Source organism: Haemaphysalis longicornis, unplaced genomic scaffold, assembly GCF_048455015.1.
Source record: "Haemaphysalis longicornis isolate Haplotype H1 unplaced genomic scaffold, Haemaphysalis longicornis Haplotype H1 scaffold_2, whole genome shotgun sequence".
NCBI classification, from domain to species: Eukaryota; Metazoa; Arthropoda; class Arachnida; order Ixodida; family Ixodidae; genus Haemaphysalis; species Haemaphysalis longicornis.
In genome coordinates this window covers 132160144-132184248 of record NW_027526295.1, presented here as the reverse complement: position 1 = coordinate 132184248, position 24105 = coordinate 132160144, and the positions used below count along the sequence as shown (strand labels likewise).

Genomic DNA, 24105 nt, shown 5'->3' with positions numbered 1-24105 from the left:
CTTACATGGAAGGCAGTTAACACTGTTCTTAACCGTTCCCAACCAAAAATGCCGATTGAAACCATTTTTCATAATGGGGAAATGATGAGAGGAAACCGTTTGGCCAATTTCTTTAATGATCACTTTGTTGGTCAGTTCTCGGAATCTCGTGCGCAACATGATTCATCATTGCTACAACCCAACCCAAACTCACTATTTTTATGTCGTACAAGTGAACAGGAAGTTATATCTACAATTATGAACTTGAAAAACAGCAGCGCGTGTGACATAGACGACATGCAAATTAAACCGGTGAAGCATGTTGCGGACGTCGTTGCACCTTGTCTAACCCAAATTTTTAACATGATTTTTTTATCAGGCTTGTTTCCGAAAAAAATGCAGATGGCGAAGGTGGTCCTTATATTTAAAGGTGGGGATAAAAATTTACCTAAGAACTATCGTCCAATATCAATCTTACCGGTATTCTCTAAAGTAATTGAAAAGCTTATACACGCCAGGTTATCCGATTTCCTTAGTAAAAACCTATCGCTACATTGTTTCCAACATGGATTTCGCAAGCACTGCTCCACAGAAACGGCTTTACTGAAACAGAAAGAAATAATCCTGCACAACTTTCGCGCAAAACAAACTGACATTAGGTATATACATAGATTTTTCAAAGGCTTTTGATTCCTTAAATCGACAAACATTGCTGGATAAACTTCAGTCGTATGGCGTACGGGGGGTTGCTCACACTCTTATGTCCTCCTACTTGAAATATCGAAAACAATATGTCTGTCTGGGAGAATTTTCGTCCGAACTTAATCGCATCGGCTCAGGTGTTCCCCAGGGGAGCATTCTAGGACCACTTCTTTTCTGCATATACGTCAACGACCTTCCAAACGCTTTGTGTCACCCAAAAGCTTCGCTTGTCTGCTATGCAGATGACACAACCTTGTTAATAACTGGTACGACAACTGATGATGTACAGGAAACTAGTAATGATATTCTTCCCCGTCTTGCAACCTGGGCCAGGCAAAATTCTCTACTAATAAATACAGACAAAACAAAGGGTATTCTTTTTAGGCAAAAAAAAAACAAAAATGTTGCACCACTAACACTTACTATCGATACAAACAACATAGAATTGGTAACAACTATGAAGGTGTTGGGAGTCCACTTCCATTGCAACTTAACCTGGGATCAACATATCAACGAAGTGCATCGGAAATTGTGCAGAACTGTGGGCGTAATTAATAGAAATCGATATACACTTCCAGAACGCATTACACTTTTGTTGTATAATTCCCTTATCTTGCCGCACTTCTCCTACTCCCATTTAGTATGGGGTACCACAACACAAACAAATATGACCAGGTTATTGATCCTACAGAAAAAGGCCTTAAGAATTATTGCAAATGTCCCCTATCACTATCACACAAAAGAGCTTTTCACTCAATTCCGTGTCGTTAATGTACTAAGTCTTTACAACTTCAGATTGCTAAACTCCTTTCGTGTAGCTGTTAAAAGCCGCAACTCATTCTTTAGTGACATATCTAACCTAACAAAAAACGCTGTGACGTACCAAACGCGTTTTCCGTCCTTATGGTACACGCCGACACCCCGCAACAATTACAGTCTCCAGTCATTAACGTATAACCTCCCGGTGTTGCTAAATAGATACGACACCATTTCCATTGATATATACCGCCTTTCTCCGAAAAAACTAAAAACACTCTTTTTTTCCTGAAAAAGCCTTGTGTGTCAGTTTTTCTCTTTTTTTTTTGAGAAATTAGCAATTGTATAAAGTACCTATTGGCCACTGTTTTCCGATGTTTTATGTATACAGCCTTTGTTCAAAAAAAAATGATTCAACTTGTTAAAAAATAGTTATTATATATAGTGCTTCTTATACCCATATTATAGCAATTGTATACTTATTACGATTCCCGTTTCCGCTAAGTATATGGCCATGACTGTGATTTGATTTGATTCTTATGTCTTCTTTTTATTTCTAGTGTGTGTGTGTGTGTGTGTGTGTGTGTGTGTGTGTGTGTGTGTTTGTGTGTGTGCGTGTGTGTGTGTGTGTGTGTCTTTTTTTTTTCTTTCTTAATCCACAAGATGTGTAATGAAATAATATCGCATACGGTCGTGATATCTGCTGTTGCCGGAAACCGGGGCAGCCGCCTCGTCAAGCCGCTTGTAACAGTGGCTTTTTGCGGTTGTGCCCTCCTTTTGTAAAAGAAAGGAAAATAAACGATTTGATTTGATTTGATTTGAAATGTAAGGCAAGTGCTCCTTTCGCGCTATTTTTTTCTTTGAGTAAAAATATTATTTTCAAGTAAAAAGAGTTTTGCTAACTCCAACACGTTCGCAAGCGCCTGAATAGGTTTAGGCTTCTAATCATTTTTTTGCATTGAGAAAAATGGGGGATATTACTGCCTACGCGGTTAGTTTAAACATTTAATGGCGACGCCGGTACAGCGCGCTGGTGTAGCAGAGAAACCCCGGGCAAACGCATCATTGCGCCCGGCGGAGCGCCCTGCAAGTCGCCGGAGAAGCGCGAGCTTCAAGGGACAGGTTCCCCAACCTCCGTCACAGGCCGCTCGGAACTTGTTACGGCGACTCTCCGCCAGGTGCAAACGTCTGCTCAGAGGTACTTTGAACGGCGGTACCTAGCGCTCTTTGTGATTACGAAGCTAAGGATTTCGCCATGGTGATTTTAAGAGCATAGACTACTTATTTGGACAAAAAAAATTTTGAGTGCAGTTGGCCTTTAAACCTTCGTGATGGTCTTGAAAGTTGCGTACAGCTCCGAGCCCCGTCCTCAACTTTACTCCAGCCGTAAACATAAGCGTGGTCGATGGCCCTTGGGTCGGCGCGTAAATTAGCTCGGTCCATGCCCGAAGCGTGGTGGGCGCCTCTGTCGGCGCCGAGAGACCGCACGAGGTGCTAGCTTGCCCTTGGCTGAGCTTTAGGATCAGAGGGACGCAGAAAGGCGCTTCCTGGGTTTTTACCTGGATTAAGAAGCGTTGCTTAAGAACGACGTTATTGAGTGCTCATTGCTTCTAGTAAACACTTCGGTTGCTTCAAGACAAAAACACTTGCAAACAAGTATAACCAGTTCACTTCTCATGCCGAATCTATTCATTTTCTTTCTGTCAATATTTATCGGCGCTTTTTTCGGGAGAACGGCGTTTTGGGCTAGTTGGTGCATATTAACTCAAATTCAAAACAGCCCAAAACAACGGGACAAGACACGGTTCAGCGCAGTGTGTCGTCGTTTCTTGTCTCGTGTTTTCTAGTTGTTTTGAAGTTCAGGTACTTTCGGGGATATTGACCATCTATACAGAATTTTGTGTTACTCTAGCACAACACTTGAACCGCTGGCTTCAGGCTAATACTGTCATTAAATGCGCAGCGATCCCCTTTACCGCGGGGCAAAGTGCTTGGAGGCAGCAGCGTGCTAAACTACATGCTCTACGTGCGTGGGAACCGCCACGATTATGACCGCTGGGTCACGGAGTATGGAGCGAAGGGCTGGGCTTACAAAAACGTGCTTCCGCACTTCAAGGATATCGAGGACTTTCGGGCCGGAAAACGCGACCGTGAGTATTTTTACACTTGGAATTGTCAACCAAGCGCAATATTGACTTTGTGGTATAAATCCATGCGGTCTTGCTTCCACGTTCTTTTGGTACGGCACAACGGTTTTCTAAGTACCTCTCTGTGAAGCATAAATCAACAATTTGGTTGAAAGCTTCGCCGCTTTTAAGCTGTGTCGAGGCTCTCCCTTCTCAATGTAAAAGACCAACGCAAGACTATTTCTGGTACTGCCAAAAAAGCCTCATCGATCTGCTGCTAAGCTTATTTTTCCAATTTTATAAACGCTTTTACGAATGTGCCTTTAATACTTCGCAAAGAGATTGGCTTTGATGCGACGCCCTGTTCAAGACACCTGCTTCTATTTGCTGGAATGTTAAAAACGGCAGCTGACACTCGTTCATAATTGCGCCATGCGCCCAGCACACTGTAAAGCACAAATCTACCATTCATTTGTAAGACATGCATTGAAGCGATGCAGCAAACCATTTCTTAACGCACAAATGCAGAGCTCTTCCACTCTCGGAAGACTGAAGCCACCAAAGTTGTAGCTATGGTTGGTTTGCGGGTGCCCGGTTCGTCTAGGCGTGATTCGTTTTTATTCCAAATACCGATGCTCCTTCAATTCTCAATCTTCCTCCTCCGAGCAGGTGACACATGTCACGTCTATGCTCACTTCGCTGCAGATGTCGAAAGACCACATTCGTGTGCCACCTCTACCACGGAAATGCCCATCTTCTTTCGCCCGCCCTCGACTCACGCTCTCTTCTTCCCGTTCCGCTCCTGCCATGATAAGCACAGTTTAGCTTTGCTAAAGCCAACTCAATTTTTCTATGTTGCATTGATCGCACCCCATATATAAGAACTTTCGTTACGGTAGGACTCGGAATGCCATCAGGAGGTCTAGGCTGAGTGGGAGCCATTTTTGAACTTTTGGTTCAAAATACTGTTTTAACGTGCCTTTTTAATTTTCTATCGCAAAATTAGGCACACATCTATTTTCAGTTAAACGAACACTGCCAGTGCAAGTTGTGTAGTTATGTAAACCATGTAAATCTTCATTATATACCTGAGACGCTACTAATCCTTAGAATTCTGCTTATTGATGAATAATGTACTGCAAACATATGTCCCAGTTATGAGATGTGTAAGGGTATCTTCCATACCTATCTTCTATGCGTATCTTCCATGTGTATCTTCCATGCGGTTTCTATTCTAGATGCATATTCATATGATAAAGAGTTTAGGTTTAACGTCCAGACCAATGTTGTGAACGACGTGCGACACTGATGGCGACATCGTTTTAGCAGCATAGAAGACGATCGTTTGTCGAAGAGTAACCGACCCAATGCGTGCTGTCACCTGGCTCCTTCTGCTGCGTAGTGACTCCAGTAGGGGCATGTGCAGAGTTTTCTCAACTGTAGTACACTCCCTATCCAGTCTAACGTTAGGAAGCCTCAACGTAGACCCTTACCGCAAGCCAAGTGGTATGAAACATTTTGTGGGTATCTGTGGACAAAGATTGTCGCCGTTTAGGTTGAAGGTGCAGCTTTAGGTTAACCATCAGGCCGGCCCATATGAGCATTTATTGTCACGATCAGACGTTGCAGTGGACGTCGCACAGCTCTGCAATTACTGAACGCGACGCAAACCGGGCATTGAGTGGAAGCGTACACTGGTACTCGCCGCGTGGCTACGTCTGTTTTAGGTTTGTTTATGTTATTCATGTAGGCCTGAATGCATGCCGCTAACACCAACAGAATGCCAAAATGCATTTACCAGGTCTATCGTTCAAAACCATTCAAACGCATGGACGTCGGGCAACCGTAACTAGCTGTGTTGCGATGCACAAGGTCCTGATTACCATTCGAACCCAAATTCACTTAAATTTATTTTAAACTGAAGTACTGCATTTTTGCCGCTCTTCACACCTTCGGCCTTCTGGTGTGTCGTCTCTTGCACGACCTACCGAGTCATCGTAGTTTCGGGAATAATATTAGACTGCAAATCATAGCTTCTGTCCTCACAAGTTTGCAGATCAATCTCCCGCATCATTGCAGGCCTCCCTGTAATGATGAAGAAACAATGTGCTCAATATTTCATGATCCCAGCAGTGCTCTTATTGCAAGACAATCTTTGGTTGTGTGTTGAAGACTGTTTTCGTGTGATAATATTAACAGGTTACCACAGCGCCAAGGGAGAGGTGTCAGTGGAGTACGCGAATACCAGGACCCCGATCAGTGATATAATGATGGAGGCGTGCCAGCAGGCTGGTTACAATAACGTTGACTACAATGGGCCCACACAGACAGGTGAGCTGAGCGAGCTTTTAGCTAGTCCGAACTATGTCTTTTATATAAGGATTAGAAGGGTACCTAAGTGTTTACATACGTTTTTACATCACGTTGTATGAGCCGCAAGAAGTTCACCGAAAGTTGCGGGGAACATGACGCAGGCTGCTCACGGCTGCAGGCCAGTATAAGAAACGGCGTTCGAGTCAGTGCAAGCAAAGCCTTCATACAGCCTGTTGTGAAGAAACGCGGGAACCTCCACGTAGCGGTGTACAGCCAGGCCACAAAGGTAAGTGTGGGCTATCATTAGCAATATCCCGAACATCTGTCCTCGGTGGATTTGCATTGGGGCAAAAAAGGACGTCTGACAACGTTGACAGAAAGCTCTAATTTGTCCCGCAGTGGTTACACGTTTTTGTTGGTTTCTGGAAGCACTGCGGCAGCTATAGGTGCCGCCCGCAAATAATGACAGTGGATATTTGTGTGCGGTGCGGCAGCAGGTGCCTTTTTTATCTATTTCGCTGGCTGCGTTTACGTGAAATTGGCTTCAAATGCTTTTGTTGCTGCCATTGCAAGAAAGCCACCAAATGCCGGTGTTTCTTTTTCGATTGGGACACTAAATAAGCCCACACGAGATGCTGCAGCCTAAAAGAATAGCAGGACAGCCAGGAAAAAAGTTGAGGAAGATTTTAACTCCGCCTGTGATGGCGCACTTAGGGATTCTGCGGCAACCTTATCTAAGTGTTTTGCGTGATGAGTGGCGCCATTAAAACAAGTTTCGGAGTTTGAAAAAACTCAGAAAGAAGTTTGAGAATGCCTTTCGATGCCCAAGATTCGAAACAATGGTGACAGAATAGAGAGAGGTAGAAGTCATGTTGTAGCGAAACACCGCAAATTTTTTCCTAATATCATTGGTTTGTACCTACAATTTAACAACTGTGAATTGGAGTATTTAGATTGGAATACTAAGCACATAGTATGTATTTCGGTCTGTTCACAAACACGCACAAACACGCCCCCCACACACAGCTCCTTTGTCACCCACTCGTCCGTCAACCCGTTCCACACTGTAGCTGTCGACACTTATTTATTTGGTCCCACTATTCCTCTATGGTGGATAATTACAGGGAGAGAGTAAATACAGTCATAAACACTGCAACCACACACAGGCATAAAAACTAACGGACTGCGAGGTTCTCAACATTTTTTAAAGATGTACCGACATCTAATTCAAATTTTTGCATGTCCGAATACTTCATAACATCACCTGTAGGCAACCCATTTTATTTCTTTCGCCGTGTTTTGCCGCTTCTGTAGAAGACAGGAAAACTCCTGGTAATAGTTTGAGTGGATATTTTCAATTTGAGTGCTACAGCTTGAATTATGCGTTATTGATTTTGCCTCATTGACACCCCTAAGTAGAGTAAGCTTAATACCTCGACGAATGCATTTATGTTGTATTCAGACGTTTTAACATTGCGCTTCTTGGTTAGACGCGTGCACACAGTTTCGTTTTTGTAATTGATGTCCATGCCCCAGCTTTGGCGACATGAATGTATTGACTGCAAGCATCTGGTTTGATTATTGCGATCGTTGAGGCAAAGTACGCGAATACAAACCGAAGAATCATCGACGAATAGTTTCATCTCAGCAGGCGGTTAAACAATGGCTAGAGCATCACTACCATACAATCAAACAATAACGGTCGTAAAGCGGAGCCCTGCTGCATTTCAGACAAAGAGTACTTTTCGCGTACGCTTGCTCCGATTCTAATGTTTCGATAACAATTTTGTAAGTATGCCTCTATTCATAATTTGATATTCTTACTTATTACTATAGCCTTCGCCATTTTTAAAGTGGCTTACTAGTGTAGAACATTATCCAATTTATAAGCAATGTCAACAAACGCAACGTCTATTTGTTGGTATTCAGCTGTAGGTCCAGATATATTATGGGCAGTTTTTGATTAATTGCGTCCCTGTCGAAAACCCCGGGAGAAAGCCGTTTTGAACTGGGTAGAGTAAATCGTTTTCTTTAAAACTTGATAAATGTTTTTTGATTCCGTATGCTCGCAGACTTTGCAGGACGCAGATTTTGTCAAAAAGGGTCTATAGTTAGTTAAAGACAGCTTATTACCACTTTGGCGTACCATAACATCACCAGCGTCGCACCAGTCATGAGGTACTGAATTATGCTTGAAGATTTTCTGACCCCGACATTCATTCAGCGCTGCGTTGAAGAAATAGAAATGTGGTCCGTATTTCATTTGGACCATAGGATGCTTTATGCCCAATGTAAGCAAATGCTTATCTAGGAAGGCCTTGTAGTCCACCGGTCTTACATTGAAGACTGCATTCAGTAGACTAAGCTTTCACTGCCAGGAAGGCCTTGTAGTGCACCGGTCTTACATTGAAGATTGCATTCAGTAGACTAAGCTTTCACTGCCATCGTCATATCTTTTTTGTAAAACAATGATTGGAAGAATTCATTCAATGTGCTCGCGACATCTCTTTTAGAGCGAAGGCTCTACTATGGTACATGTTTAAAAGTTATCCATCCCATCGCAAGATACCTTGAGGTGTTTCACGCGTACGTTGCAAGGCTGCACATTACCAACCTGTTAGCTAGCAAGTAGAGTGTTTGTTATGACGCCTTTCCAAGAGGACTATTAGCGGGACGAACCGGATATTATTGGGAGACGCTTCAAAGCAGAAACTCCTTTAAGTTGCACGCCACGAATACCTGGCCGCTGTTTAGCACCTTCAAGTTCGATATTTTCGTCATTGAGAATGGTAACCAAAAGATGCCCGAATAGGATGAGATGGTCTAACGCCATTCGGGTAATATAAATACTACATAGCAAGAAGGCCGCGGGTTTGTTGTTTTTCTATAAAGCTGCTAAAGGGTTAGGTTAGACCCTATGATTGCTTTTGTGACAGCTCGAGGGCTGAATGACTTGAAAAGAATTAAGTTACTCTTTGAGCAAAAAACCCAAAACCGCCATCCAGCGTGGAGGTGTGTGTACAGGCTAAACAGCCCCTAAACCTCTCATTGGCTGCAATATATCTCACATACACGCAGAGGTGTATTGGTCAACGCCTTCTATAGGATTCTTTAGCGAAAAACATTGCAGCATGTGCCTTATGGAGTGCATAGAAAATAAAACACCAATAAACACTCGGAGCTTGCGTAAATACTACTGGCTACGACAGGTTCCAACTAACTTGCGTCAAAAGAAATAAAACAGGAAGCAATGCGCGTACATTAGAGATCTTGCCAGCAGTTGCTTGGCTTTCAATTGCGGTGGAGGGAGTGTCGCAGTGGCATGATAACGATTCTGCTGCGCGTGGTTGCATGGAGTCGATGTTAAGGTTGCCAAACGGTTAACATCAGCAGAAGACCACTAGACGAACCTAGCGAAAAAATTATTAGATCCAGTTTACCCAGTGTGAAATCTGCTGACAAAGTGGACCTGCGGTTCCCATGTGTCGGTTCGAAAGTCAACGGGTGCTCGCCTGAGTACAGCAGCGCAGTCACCGAGCAAGTTGTTCGATTTGCGCAAAAGAAGCAGTCCCTAAACGTTCGCGGTGGAAGGCTCTCCCCTATTCTTCCCTTAGCTGGAGGGAGAAGAACCCGCCGTCGTGGGACACGGCCGCTCTATCTCGGCTGTGTGTGAGACATCTGTGGGTCTGGAAACAGGTTTCTGCGAGCCGTCAGCGGGTGTGTGAACCTCCTTACTCCTGCGCATCGAGTGAGAACAAGACAGCAGGTGAATACAGCGCTTGATAGGGCGGCCAGATAACGTCACAAGCGCTTGGTCTAGAGCTTATGAGAGGACTAGGCCAAGCATCTAGTGATTGGCTTAGACGCTTGGCCTTGGCGCTTCCCCCAGCCTACGTCAAGGCCGAATCAGGCAGCGGTAGAGGCTAGCGGCCTCTGTCACGGGAGAAAAACTACACGGCCGCCGGGATCGGAATTTCCCTCGGCAGCCCCATAATAAATTGTGGTCGACATCAGCTCGTCTTTTAGATGCCGCTACCCCCTCGTTCGCCGTCACTTCTACGACGGTTTGTAGTTCCCCTTCGTTTTCATTGGGACATTATCTAGCCGCTCTCCCACTCTAGCCGCAACAGGCTGTTTCGCCTTCTATATATATTGTTACTCCGTGCTCTGCTTACTACGTGCCTATGTGTGAGGCCCGACCTACAGAAGACGGACGAAAAGGATGGATTTACAACAGCTCCGCTGCTAAAACATGTTCGCTCTCTTCTCTTGTAAAAATACCGTTAGGGATGCTGTGCTAATTTTTAGACTGCGCACTCATAAATTGCGAGCATTCCGCTTCATTGAGCGAGTGATTGGGTATGCTACAGCCCTGTCTGTGAGATACGCGGACACTAACTTTCGCTCTGTTCTTCCTGATCAGGTGAACTTCGAAGGAAGCCGGGCCGTGGGGGTTTCGTTCGTTCGGCTCGGGCAGCCTCTGAACGTGACGGCTAGGCGCGAGGTGATCCTGTCCGCGGGGGCCGTGGGTTCCGCGCAGCTGCTGCTGCTTTCTGGCGTAGGACCCAAGGAGGACCTCGAGAGGCTTCAGGTTGGATTTTATTGACGGAGTGTTGGAATTTGTTCGCAGTGCTCGACCTTACACCGGCATCAACAATCGCACAAAGTGAAGACCAACGAACAGGGTTGATGTCACAGTAAGTTGTAATCCCAGAAGTAGAAACAGTATTGCAATGCTACTTTTACTCCTAGTAAAATATAGGGCAGGGTACTCACCCCTGTAGCATGAACATAGGCAGCTTCCGTCTCAAAATGAAGAAACATTTTCACTAGTACGTCTAAATATGGCCAGTAGATGTCGCTGTGCAAATTCTTTAATTATAAACCTTCTTCGTGAGCAAGAACACCCTATTGAGCAGCGCATGACAAAATTATCAAACATCGTTTTTTTCTACCTATACTCAGCCGCTTTAATAATACCGCGATTTTGCACCATGGTAGTTTCAAAATTAAAAGACGCTTAAGCTTCACATTTAGGCGTGGAAAGCGATGGCGTTATTGGGTCCTGCTCGCATCGCATATGATTCTCTTGTCATGTTCTTGAATAATACAATCTTACAATTGTCACTGTACATCATGCAACACTACTTTCCTTGTTGGCGCACGCAATCGATGCAAAATGTCACAATCTACTTCAGGCGATTAGGCATCACCATATTCACTGTCATCATCAGCTCATTTATTTAACCACACCACGAGAAAGACCTGTACAATAAATTTCTAACTGCTCTTGCTCCACCCAGTACGCATTCCTTTCTTCCCAACAATATCTCTCGTCTTATCCGTATATCGATTTATTGGTCTTCAACGTCTAGTTTCATCCTTGGGTCACCAGTCTGTTATTCCGGCAGTCCTCTCCGCAGGCTGTCAGTTCTCAGCGTTGCAGGCCTGGCTTATCTGAACTTCTTTGCCTTAATTTGAGCAAGGATATCTTCCCGCACGATTTCACACCATATTCACAGGGCTCTATAGCAATATTCTATATTGAGTGTTACACCTGTCACTCTTCTTTGTACGGTGCGTAGGCCGAACCGAATTGGTATTTCAAGATGCTCTCAAGTACCCAATATCAGCCATTATAATTCCTCCCCAGAAGTACGCATTGGTACTGTACATTGCGTCAACTATTTCGTCGTGCTTTCTGAATTATCTTAGGCCTTCAGCAATGATGTGCCTGATTTCCTGCTCATGTTTTCCATAGACACTCACAACACTCTCGAAATGTTTACGTTTATTCATATTTCCCACTATTGTATTGCCTAGGTAGGAAAAGGGGCGGATTGTGCGTGCCTCTTTGATATCACTTCAAAATTAATTTACTGCAATAGATTTCTCTTCACCCCATTGCTAGGCTTTCTGAGTACTGATCTTGTCTCTAATGGCAGCATACATTCAAAAATTCGATATATCAGTGTCGTCGCCGAGGAGAGAAGGACTTATTTTATGCGAATAGGAAACAGGAATTATATTCTCAGGTTTTCACAGGGTTCATCCGCAAGCCTGTTTGCCGGTACCGTAAAATCGGCGATACCATGCCAAAACCCGCCCAGCGTGTAAAAAAAAGCGCAAAAGGAGGACGAGGATGCCTAGAGAGGAGAGGGCTACCTCTCCAAGACAATTAGCAAGAAGTTTCGAAAGCGCGATGGAGCGGAAAGGATTAAGGCGATGCCGCGTGGCCCGCTCAAATACCTCCTCATCCCCAAGTAAACGTGGACGCTATAAAATAAAAAGCAAAATAGCAGACTAACGTGCCTCCCTACCACCCTCCCCGGAGAATTCCAAGCGAAGTACTGGTTTCTGCAAATTAGGCCATGCCGTAGAGATGTAACCACCAGCTGCCGACCCTGTGCACATTACTAATAAGGTGGTAAATAAACAAATAAATTAAATAGATTTTTCTTTAAATGTAATATTTTTTCTATTTTTCATATTTCTTGATTGCTCAAAATTCTGTTCAAGGAATCCTATTATAATAACAAATTGTTTTATTACCTTCGCGAATTTTCCATTTTTCTGCAAATTTAGGGTGATGCACAGTCGCGGCTATGTATTCTTGGCAATACCAGTCACTTGGCCTTTGTACGATAGATTTGGGGGGCCCATAGCAGTCCACAGGCGTACACCTACATATTGATTTTCACCATGCGCGTGGCAGATTCCTCTGGTGGCCGACCTTCCGGTGGGCCGCAGCTTGCAGGACCACGTGCTTTCGCTGAACGCGGTGCCGATCACCACCGACCAGTACGTCGTTCTACCACCCGTAGGCCTCAAGGACGTCGACGAGTTCACACGTAACAGGACCGGTAAACCTCCACATTTTTCTCACCCTTGTACGCTCGCTCTAATTTCCAATCGAAATGTATCTGGCGGGAGAAATCCAAAGCCGTAAGCCATTGCATAGTCCAATCAGCAGCTCTGATGCTTTCCTACATGATCGGTGGACATCGAATTTCGCAGTGCTGCGGTGGACACCCAAGATCGTTATTAGACCCCTCCCCTCTTTACCTAGCTCGGTGCCGCACTTGTAATCGTAATTAGGGTCCAGATAAAATACAATGCCGCGTCATCCTCTTCTGTATTCTCAATCGCCACTTCCTTCTTTCAAGGTCCAGATTGCAATTGTTTTTTTCATAAAAGGGGAAAATGGAGAGTGGGGTGGGTGTCCGGTAGGATGGAACTGCCTCTCGTTTCAGTGTTGAGGCAGTTCGTACCCGCTAATCCTCTTGATTAATATGACGAGAATAACTGGGCCTCCTTTGACGTGCACACATACCAACAGAGACATTCTGGCTGATTATAGAGCGTACATCCTATCGTGATAACAAAGGCAAATTCACTTCACGGCCCTTAGTATTACTCAGTAGTACAACACGTCAAAAACGCAGTCGGGAGCGACATGATTGAAGTCGCGGTGAAACCATCTCGTAAGATCAGGCAGCTGCCCTGAAATGGAAGCGCAGGACGCGGGTTTGATTCCCGGCTCCGGCGGCCGCTTCTCTGATGGAGGCGAAAAGCAAAAACGCCCGTGTGTACGAGATGTCCGCGAACGTTAAAGATACCCAGGTGGTCAAAATTAATCCGGAGCCCGCCACTACGGCGCGCCTTTTCATCGCCAGTGTTGCGTCGGCCCGTTAACCCCCACAATTGACCTAATGAATAGCAGCGCGGAGTTTGGGCATAGCTGCTTACTAACGTTTTCCTTCCTTCCATGGTTTTCCGAAGGAGCATTCTCGATTCCAGCAGGCGTCGAGGTCCTGCAATTCCTGAGCTCTCAATACGCTCCTGACCTGCCCGACTCACCTGATATCTTGGTCGGCGCCATCTCGGCCACGTCGGCCAACGATCTCGCAAGAGTGGAAATGCTCAACATAGGCTTCTTACCACAGGTGGGAAGCACAATGTTGGAATGCCGGCAATAAGGGCGTTGGGAAGATTTAGAAAACACAACAATCTTCACATCAAGTAAAAAAGTAGAGTTACAGATGGCCCATATATTGGGCAAAAAAGACAGCCTTTCCTGCTTCCCATGAAGTTCTTACGAAAACATCTCTCATCTCGACAGCAGTGGCGAGTTGGTACGGGGCGATACGGTGAGGAAATGATAGGTTTGAGGGACAGGGACAATTATTCGTCTGTAACAGAATACTTGGGAGCCATTTTTTGCGGAACGTACTTGATCGCGACAACGCTGCAACTAAAATCCTAACGAAAGCAAATGCAAGGTAATTACACATTGATTGGCCCTGCAACGAATGAATAACTCCTCTAATGTTCCTCGTATGCTTTCTTAAAGCTACTTGCCTGATTTAAACATACTTTAATCATGGAAGCTGCAAACGGGCAACTACGTCCAGAGGTAAGGGTGAGCTTACCTAGAATTTCCCCACATTTAGGGATTGCACGCATTCGCTGTCAAACAAACGAAGCCGTGTTTCAATGCTGAAACGCTCCCTTACCTTGAAGGGTATCATGCGCGGGTTTATTGAATTTTTTTATTCGGACAGCCGAGCCTTTTAAACCTAAGTACATAGTATTTTTTTAGAACAAACCAACGCTACGATGGTGGAGTGGCTCCTAATGAGTACATACGTGGTGAATTAGCCGCTTCATTCAGCCCTCAATTGGTTTCTCAAACAACGTGCATGCGGGAAAAAGCTGAAGCTGGCTTTAACCAATTACGAAAGAAGAAGCATAATATACCCCAAAGGAGGGCCCACTTATGCTATAATCTTCCGAGGCTCTGTTACCGAGTTTGGTCAGCAGCAAGGACGTTGGGTGTACATTGTTTCTCCTACAATTTTTACACCTACGCAGATTCCGTTCCATCTACGGTGACGCACAGAATTATGGAAACGAAAATTTCTGGTGCAATAAGCGGAGCAGCCCACAATGGCCAGGCGTTAGCATGGCGGCAGGCCAAAAGCGATAACAGAAACCACGCCATTGCTATAGACAGTTTAAAACAAGAAACTTAACAGCAGCCATCACCTCCGAACCGAGTATCCATTATTGCTGTAAATAATGAAGGTCTTCATAACTATAAGGTCTTCATAACTAATGAAGGTCTTCATAACTTGCCGAAACTCAAAAACGTCCGCCCATCCGGACGCCCATGCATCAGCAGAAGAAACGGCTGGTATCAGGAGGTGTTCCATTCCGAGCAGGTTAAATTAAGGGGGTTATTACAAGAGTTATTCTAAAGTGCCTCTACGGCCGTGGCTTCTATACTTTCCGTATGGACGTTAGGCTACTGGTAAGACACATCACTGCAGAACCCACGCTAGTGCCTTTATGTGCGGCCTGGCCGGCGGTGGCCCATATATGAACGTTGTTTTATTTTGTACCACCGCATTTTGTGCAAGCTCATGAGACCCATGTTATTAGGAGTTACTTGAATGTGCCAATCCGGTGTTAGAAAAAGTAGTCTGGTTGGTAGCTTCAAATCAGGCACATATCTACGCAGAGATTGGACAATAGGTTTCCTAACGAATTAGTCTGTACGCACGCACGACCTTCATATGTTCTTTTGGCTCTGTGTAAAATAAACACCTAATGTTAGATGCGACTGTTCGACTGGTTGTGGACTCTGGTCTTTTCTTAAAAGTTTGATGCCGAAGCCCCCCTGAAGACTCGACGAAACCTCTTTTGAAGACCACTGAAGAAGCAGCCTGCACGACTGAAGCCACAAAGGGCGCTTCTACAATGTGTTTAGTTCCGACCCGACGCTTCTAGCTGCCCTCAAGCCTCACGCCACCTCCACCTCAACGCAGTGGTGTGCTACGCCGCTCCTGATTACGCAGAGTCGATTCCACGCCAAAGTCCTCCACAGAAATGGATCGACACAAACACAAGCGGGCCATCCTTCGAGCTGACGTGACGAAGACCATTATTGACAACAACCCTTTGTTGGACTACCAATCTGCGTCTATCGGTGAGCTGCAGGACCTTTTGTATGTTCTCGTGATGAAGGAATCAGCACTTCGCGACATAGACAAAGAAATTGAGGACACCGTTGATGATCAGAACATAGAAGGAAAGTGGGAATCTGTGGAAGGGTATTACGTTTCGATATGTGTGGCAGATTCCAAGCTTTCCTGAATAATGGAAGAAATTTAGCACCAAGAGGCTTCAAATGGCCCAATGAATAACGTAAAGTCATTGAGCGCCGTTCGTGTTCGCTCAAGCGCGTCTATCAAGCTCCCTCGACTGGAACTAGGCAAATCCGACTCAACCATTCAAGGCTGGCGCTCATTTCGGGACCAGTATAAGGCAACCATACACTGGAACTCGCAGCTGTAGACCATTGCCAAGTTTAAATGTCTTAAAGGCTACCTTGTTGGTAAGGCGCAAGATGCAATCAGTGGACTTTCCCTGACTGAAAGCAACTACCAGATAGCGTAGATCTACTGGAGGAATGTTGGTCGGAAGGACCTTGTGATCAACGACCACATGAATCGTCTCCGACAACTGCTGGCTGTTGAAACAGCGCAAGATGTTGGGGCACTGCGACGTCTTTACGATGACGTGGTACAGAACGTCAGGAGCCTTGAAGCACTAGGGGTGAAACAGAAGCAGTACAGGGGTCTGATCAGGGTGGCTATGGAGAAGCGGCTACCTTAGGAGCTTGTACTTCGGTACTGTCAACAGAAGCGTGAGGAAGCTCACATTCGCAGCACATTTTCAGCGCTTCTAGACTTCCCAAAGATGGATATTCGCAGCAGGGAGGAGGCAATAGAAATAGCATCGCACGGGTCAACAGTCCAGAAGAACTCCATGACAAAGCGCAACGTCACTATGTACCTTCAGCAGCCACCTTTACCACAACTTTGGGAACGGACAAAGAACAGTGTTATTTCAGCAGTTTCGAACAACACGCTTTTACTGCGTGTAACAATAGGTTAACCCTTTAGGAAAAGAAGGACATACTGAAGCGAAGCGGACGGTGCTTTAAGTGTTGCAAAAATTCCACCGCGCCAAGGACTGTCGGAACGAGCGATTTCTGCGTTGTCAGAACTGCCAAGGCCGACATTTCACGTTCCTCTGTTGCTACAAATATGCAGTTCCTTCGGTAATTGACACCCAGAGTCAGTTCGTCGCGAAAGGAATTGAAGGTACTAAAGCTGTCACTCAGGCCAAGATACCATTCTTCGACAAACAGCTAAAGTTTGAGCACGTGGCTCCACTCAGCCGCGACTTGTCTTTTGCCGTTTGGATGGCGGTAGTCAACGAACGTTCGTCACGGAAGACACAGCCAAGAACCTTAGCTGCAAGGAGGTCGGAAAAGAGACTCTGAATGTGCAAATGTTCGGAAGGGCGGGCCCATTTAAGCGGCTGCCGTTCCGAAGCCGGCCGGGTGCACACCCAACGCAACATCACGTGTGTGCCCGGGGCTACGGCCTCGTGAGCAGAGCCCGCTAGGCAGCGTCCATCGACGTCCCTTCTTCGGCGGCTCTAAAAAGATGTGCAGCGCTTCCTAGAAAGCGAGGGGACATGGCTGGCATATGCGACCTGTGACTGCGATTGAATCACTTGAAAAGTCCAACCACCTTCAAAGATGTCAGTGGGCCGCCTTCTAGCGTACACCTTAATGCTGACGTGCCGGACCACTCTGGGAGACTCCAGCGAGCTGAAGACCCAAAACGCTGCTACTGTGCAAGGGCACCACGTGGAACAAGGCCAATTTAAAGAATTCATTAGTAGAAGGGAACACTGCCACAAAAACTTTAATTTCCTATCGTCGAGGATGGGAGAGGACTGCCACACTATACAAATCTACGTCGACTGCCTGACCATTGTTCTGCGGAGCACCTGTTGCACGACGAAGCTGTTCTTCTTAAAGTGGGAGGCGAAGCACGTCAGATCAAAGATCCGTGAGAAGAGGCTCCTTTGCAATATACACAGTGAATTGCTGACGCTAAAGGGAGACAGCCAACACAGCCGCTTGCGGGTTCGTGCTGTTAAGCTTTTCTTCGAGTGCGGCACGGCGCTCCCCATCTACACTGATGGAAAGTCACTCACATCAGGCAGGCAGCATCTGCGAACTCCTGATAATGCACGTAAACTGCGGCAAAGTTCCTCTTCAGGACACCAACTACGCAACGGAGGAGTTTCTGAAGACAAATACTAATTACTTCATTTCTGCGCCTTTGAAAAGACAAGCAGTGCTCTGTCCTAACCTAGCTAACTTGAATATTAAGTCGCCAGAAAAAAAAAGCTGTGCGTCTGGCTCCCGAAGTTCCGCAGTGGGCATTGGCGTACAGCGAAAAAAAAAGAAATGGGAAATCGGCAGCGTATGAAAGGTATTCCAATGAGGCAGGTAAAGGCGTGTCTCATAGAAGACACCCTTCGCCGTTACTTTACGTTCGGTTCAAACTTCTTGTGGAAGATGGTGGTATGAAAAAAACACTTCGCCAAGCACTAAAACATTAACAATCTCTCTACAAACCAGACGGAACCGCAAACTCCGTCTATGAAAGCGATCGCAAGGAGGGCATCTGAAAACGAGGAAGTGTGTAGGGCACTCAAGGAACTTCACGAGTGCACCAATGAGATCATAACAAGCGGCGACTGCAAAAACTTTGGCAGCCTCTCCATGAAAATGGTCGTTATGCAGGAAATGCTTATTGGGGATTCGAGCAGTGCATCCTGCCAGTTCATGCCAAACACAACACAAGGGATCTATCACGCGTACAGCGAACAGAATCTGCCTCAACCCGGCTGCTCATACAGGAAGCTCGTCAAATTATTCGCGTACTGCGTCGCAAACTTCTCGAGGTTTGCCATGTTTAAGGACCCCAAGCAAGTCTGTATATTCCTGAGCCTGCACGACTCTTGCGGAAAGTAGGCCCGCATGCCTACCAACTGCAGCATGAACGTGAAAGAGCTGGACGACTTCGTGTGCCTCACCAGCGTCGTGCAGGACAAATACTCCGCTCAGTGCCGAAAAGAAGAAGAGGACACGCTGGCGTAGAAAAAAAGCTAAGCTGGAGTCCTAATCTTGTGCAAGTGGAAGACATTGCTCCAGAAATACCCCAAATGCAGCCTGACATTTCAAAATAAGCTGTAGAATAAAGGCGATGAGTGTCGGTCTTTTGCTACACTTTCGCAATGTTTAGCGGAATCAAGAGAAGACACCGAGTGGACATTCACGGACAACGCCTTCAACTCTATGCTGCATATGTAGACGGAGCTAGTGACTGACACTATTAGGTCGCACTGCACTGTACACAGCAGTACGCCGACCTGAATGTTTTGTTAACTTGCGCTCAACCCGGCGCACTGAAGCAAATGCTGCTTGATGGGCTCTCGTATAACAAAGTCGTAGAAGATCTGAAGGGAGACGGGGAGTACTACTCTACGTCGACGACCTGCAGATACTTAGCGGAGTATGAGCACTTCATGGTCGACGGTGAGCGAAGCACCGGCTGTACGAAATGTACGGTCCACACACACACGTCGGCTATAATGAATTTTTGGACAAGGAACGTAACGCCTTGGCGCGATAGTGCCGTATCCCTCTTGCTTAATGACGTCGATCTCAAGTGTAGTTATCCCAAGGCCCTGTCAAAGTCCCTCCAGCGCGCCACAGAATTTCAGGAGTACGCTGAGCAGGCGACCTAGGATACGAGAACGCAGCAGAATCATGCTCCGAGCTGGAAATTCTCGAGATGTGGCTCCTGCATTCCCTGGACGTTCGCGACTGCTCACGTAGCCTCAGCGCCAAGGCTCAGGTGTCCGTGCTGAGATCGTTGCTAATGTCTGTGTATCAAGGCCTATATAGTCGGCGCCGGGGTTCCCCGAGATGAGGCAGGAAAACTACGTTTGCGACGACTACTACTACTTCAGCGACGAGGGTGTGCGCACGCAGCCTCCCGGGAAACGGCCCGACCACTTTCTCGAGCGACAAGAAGCCAAAAAAGATAAAGTTTCGCCGACTGCCCGCTTGACGATACGGGGCGAGTTTGAGAAGCTCTTCAGGAAAATGCGGGGCCTTGGACTGGAAAAAATCCTGCGTATCCGGCTTACGAGTATGTAACAACCGACGCAACTGCTCGAAGGCATCTGTGTTGCCACCAGCGATTTTTCTGTTTTATTAATTATGTAACAAATTGCATGCAATGCATGTTCCGACCGGCCTGTTGGTTAATGCAACGTAGTTATGGCCTAGCTAAAGTGAAACTTGCGGTTATGCTATAGAAACAGCAAACTAGAAAGAAATTAAGGTGTGGTTCATACTTAATCACGTCGGGGAAGTAGTGCTTTTAGAGGAAAATTCCTCAAGTGCATTTGATTGGGACCATCACCGGGACTCAATAGGCCCGCAAATAAGATTTTTTATGAAGGGGTTGACCCGGCGCTGGCAGTACAAGTGTTGTAAAACTTATTTTCTGCATGTTTCAGCGGTTCGACTAGGGACCCAGACGTGCGCCGGCACAGAACTTCAATATACATGCAGAATTTTGGTTGCTTAGAGGCAGTTGGCGTTTCGACCGTTCAGTAAAAACAATATCATTGTGGGCATACATGAGTGAAACGATGGTTCCATAAATAAGGGTTCAAGTACAGTGAAGACCTGGTTGACGTTTAGCCCTTGGCGAATACTGTACAAAGACATTTCATTTACTCTTCACTGCAGTCACTTATAATGTATGCGGCTACCTTGTGTGCAGGATTACGACCGATACCTGGGGCCCATTACTGATAAGCCGGGCTTCCGAGTGGGGCTTATACTCATCCGACCGAAATCTCGAGGTCGGATCGCTCTTCAAAGTGCAGATCCCAGCGACTACCCTCTCATCGACCCACATCTGCTCGAGCACCCTGACGACATCAAGGCCATCTCTCACGGTGGGTAAATGAATGTACACTGGGGAGCAAACGTCCAGCATCATTTGCCATACAACTATATTTGTCAGTCTGTGGTTAACCTCGACTGTACTGCAATTGAACATGAGCGAGCGATAAAACATTTGAGAAAGGTTCCTAAGCTCTAGCGATCCGGCGTTCCTTTTTACGTGCCGATATAAATGTAGCCCACCTACTCTCCATATACGGCGTCGAAAACGTCGTCATAGCGGCAACAGATATCACGGGAGATGCTCAGCAACCTATATAAACTCGTAATAGCTAATAAGAATTTATAACGTTCTTCATCAATACGTATCACCACAGCGGGAATGACAAATTCGAAGTTCAGAATCTTATATTTGCAGTTTCAGACGGCAAGGTGTGTGAAGTAACATCATCGGATGCGGACTTTGGGTTTAAATGACATGTACTGTGCCTACAATGACGAATTGGTATATGTTCTTATTTTCTCTCCGAGATGCATTCATGACAAACTCGCAAAGGATTTTATCGAGGAGGTGGAGTTTTGTGGCACGTGGCCATGAGTAATTTAGCCTGCTGATTGCAGAGGAGAGGGTCACGCTTTCTCGAGAAAACGCTCTTTATTACAATGAGGTAGGGCTTATGTGTTGCGGTCTGTACCTCAGAATATGCATAAACCACGGATAACACAAGGCATGCAATAATACACACTGCGAGGAACAACCGTGGGTTCGAGCTAGTACAGCACGCTCCCGAGAACTGAAACGCCGTCACGCCAACTCAACACCGCCTCCATTGGGCAGGTGGAATAGGGGGACCCAGGAATGTGCCGAAAGTACTGGGGCATGACATTTATGTTACGCCAACGTCCCTGTTACATGGTTAACATGTACAATACAGTCATTGACAATTGTAATACGAACCTCGGAACGCACGGCCGAATATAGCGGTGTCGTCAGCTGGCAGCGGTCGAGTTGAGATGCGAGTTGACATGCGAGTTGAGATGTCGGGAGCAAGAGTGTGTGTTCTACTGCGATACGTGGTTCTCTCCTCGCACGCATGCTTGTCTTGCCGCCATGCTGAAAGAGCGCTAAAAACAACCGTAAGCTATGCGGCGCGACATTGCACTGCGCGCTCGGCGCACACGAATGCCCTCTCGTAGTCTGTGCCGGCGTCACATTGCCGACATAGCTTTGCATGTGTGGTGCATACATGCTTGACCTAATAACAATGGACACCCGGGAGCGCCAAAAGCAATGTTTCGTGCTGCGTTGTCGGGTTAATACAAGCAATGAGATTACTGCAAAACGAAAACAAACATATCGGGCCGCCAACATATCGGGCCGCAACTCGCCAATAGGAGGGTTGTTGTTGGCCAACTTCTTAATTTTTGTGAATATTACAATTCTGCAGTAATTATCCCAGCCACACAATGCTTGTAGTTAATATTCATCATTGGGGGCGAAATTTTGTGGTATATTCATTGTTTGCGACAACCACGAATCGGCGAAATGACTCACCATGACTGCTTCAAACAAAGTCGTGTTCTTGGTGGCCAGCTCATTGTTCAAATCTCAAGACCATGTGCAACGAACGCAAAACAATGCAGTTGAATCAGATGTTGTGCGGTATGCTTTCTTGATTGATTGATTGATTGATTGATTGATTGATTGATTGATTGATTGATTGATTGATTGATTGATTGATTGATTGAAGGGTTCAAGGCGCTGTCGTAGTGACGGGCTCCGGATTAATTTTGACAACCTGGTGATCTTTAACGCGTGCCGAAATCTCGTACACACGGGTGTTCTTGCTTTTCGCATCCATTAGAAAAGCGGCCGCCGTGGCCTGGAATCCAACCCGCGTCCTCGCACGGCGTGCTTTCTTTCCCTCCATTTCTGTGCGTTATTTTTCTTCAAGAAAGCGTTATTAGCTCTACACATGCTTTCCGAGAGCGTACACGTGTTTCCCACACAAGCCCTGGCCGCAGATGCAAGCGATTACGCACCGCAATGCTCTCAGCCCGACCAGCAGCCTCAGCCGCGGCGGCGGTAGGGCGGTAGTTCCAGTCCCTCCGTGGTACCAGTAGTACTTGCGGTGCTTACAGCGCTCTTGCGGCATGGCGACAAGGCAAGTATGCGAGTGAGGCGAGGGGAATATATCGCATTGGGGCACGCACGCTCGCTCCCGACATTCCAACTGTGCACGTGCGTGCTTTTTCCACGGCCGCTGCCACGTGACGGCACCGGTATTTTTGGCCGTGCGTTCCACGGTTAGTATTTCAATTGTCCATGACTGTACGTGCTTCTCTTTAGGTGATAAGGCGTAAAAGCGCGTTGCGCAATTTGCGCGTTGTCGCCGCGCAAAAATAGTGGGCTTTTCGCTCAGGGCAAAATCCGGGGCGCAGCGCGCCGTTCTGCGCGCGCATCGCTGCGCTGGCCAGATTGGCTCGCAGCAGCGATGGAGACGCGGTCCGTTCGCTCACAAGCGCGTACCACACGGCGAGATCGTCAAGTGTTAGGTACGGCCTACATGCCTACATGTATGCGTCGGAACAACAAGAGCAACCTAAGGCACGTGCCGGCAGACGAAAGGGCTCGTGGGCTTTCTCTCCGGTGCTAGAGATGTGCAGCAGGACGGTAGAGAAATCGTCGCATACCATCGGCGTCCTGGACAGCGTCTCCCCGAACCGTCCCTCCCGTAGGGCAGTCGCGTTGCGTACCGGCGAGAGAAGCCTCGGGTCTGTTCGAAATTGCCCGATTGATTGATTGTGGGGTTTAACGCGCCGACGCAACTCAAAATTGCCCAATGAGGTGAAGTTAGGCTCCCTGCCAGGGCGGAGTGACTGCTGGGTAACATCGCTTTATCGCCGCAGCGGTTGCTACAGGCAGGAAGTCAAAAAGTACCGTAAAAACCCGCGTATAATACGAGTTTTTTTTTCAAATTTCACTATGTCAAATTGGTGCCTCGTATTATATGTGGATCCCAAAGTTTTCAGCCAAAAATTTTCACTTTCGGTTTCAGCGGAGGGTGCGCCATCTTGCGGTGGCGTTAGCTGGCTGCTGCTTTTCTCAGCCGGCGCCATTTTTATTGTTTTGACCACGCGAAGAATCTCGGCACGTTCACCGCAAGTCTATCGCGATGTCGGGTGCACGAAAACAGTATTCGGCTACAATTAAAAGAAAAGTTATTTTATGTGCCGAGACCATCAAGAATTGCTTCGCAGGATGGCAGTTCGGCGTCACCGAAGGCAACATTCGTGGGTGCAGAATGTTAACAACTGGTGCTTGGCTGGATAAAGTCTGTGTGGTGTCGGCGGCCTGGAGCACTTTTGGGGATT

At 46.5% G+C, this 24105-nt stretch overlaps 1 protein-coding gene across 1 annotated transcript in view; it reads left to right on the top strand.

Annotated features, from left to right (window-relative positions):
* Positions 1-24105, top strand: part of LOC144169238 (4-pyridoxate dehydrogenase-like) — a 69466-nt gene that overhangs the window by 32506 nt on the left and 12855 nt on the right. The window contains exons 4-10 of the mRNA XM_077698295.1: positions 3401-3587; positions 5763-5894; positions 6038-6162; positions 10300-10467; positions 12592-12739; positions 13659-13822; positions 20606-20783. Of these exons, the coding sequence (XP_077554421.1) occupies positions 3401-3587; positions 5763-5894; positions 6038-6162; positions 10300-10467; positions 12592-12739; positions 13659-13822; positions 20606-20783 (1102 nt within the window). The remainder of the gene's footprint in view (positions 1-3400; positions 3588-5762; positions 5895-6037; positions 6163-10299; positions 10468-12591; positions 12740-13658; positions 13823-20605; positions 20784-24105) is intronic.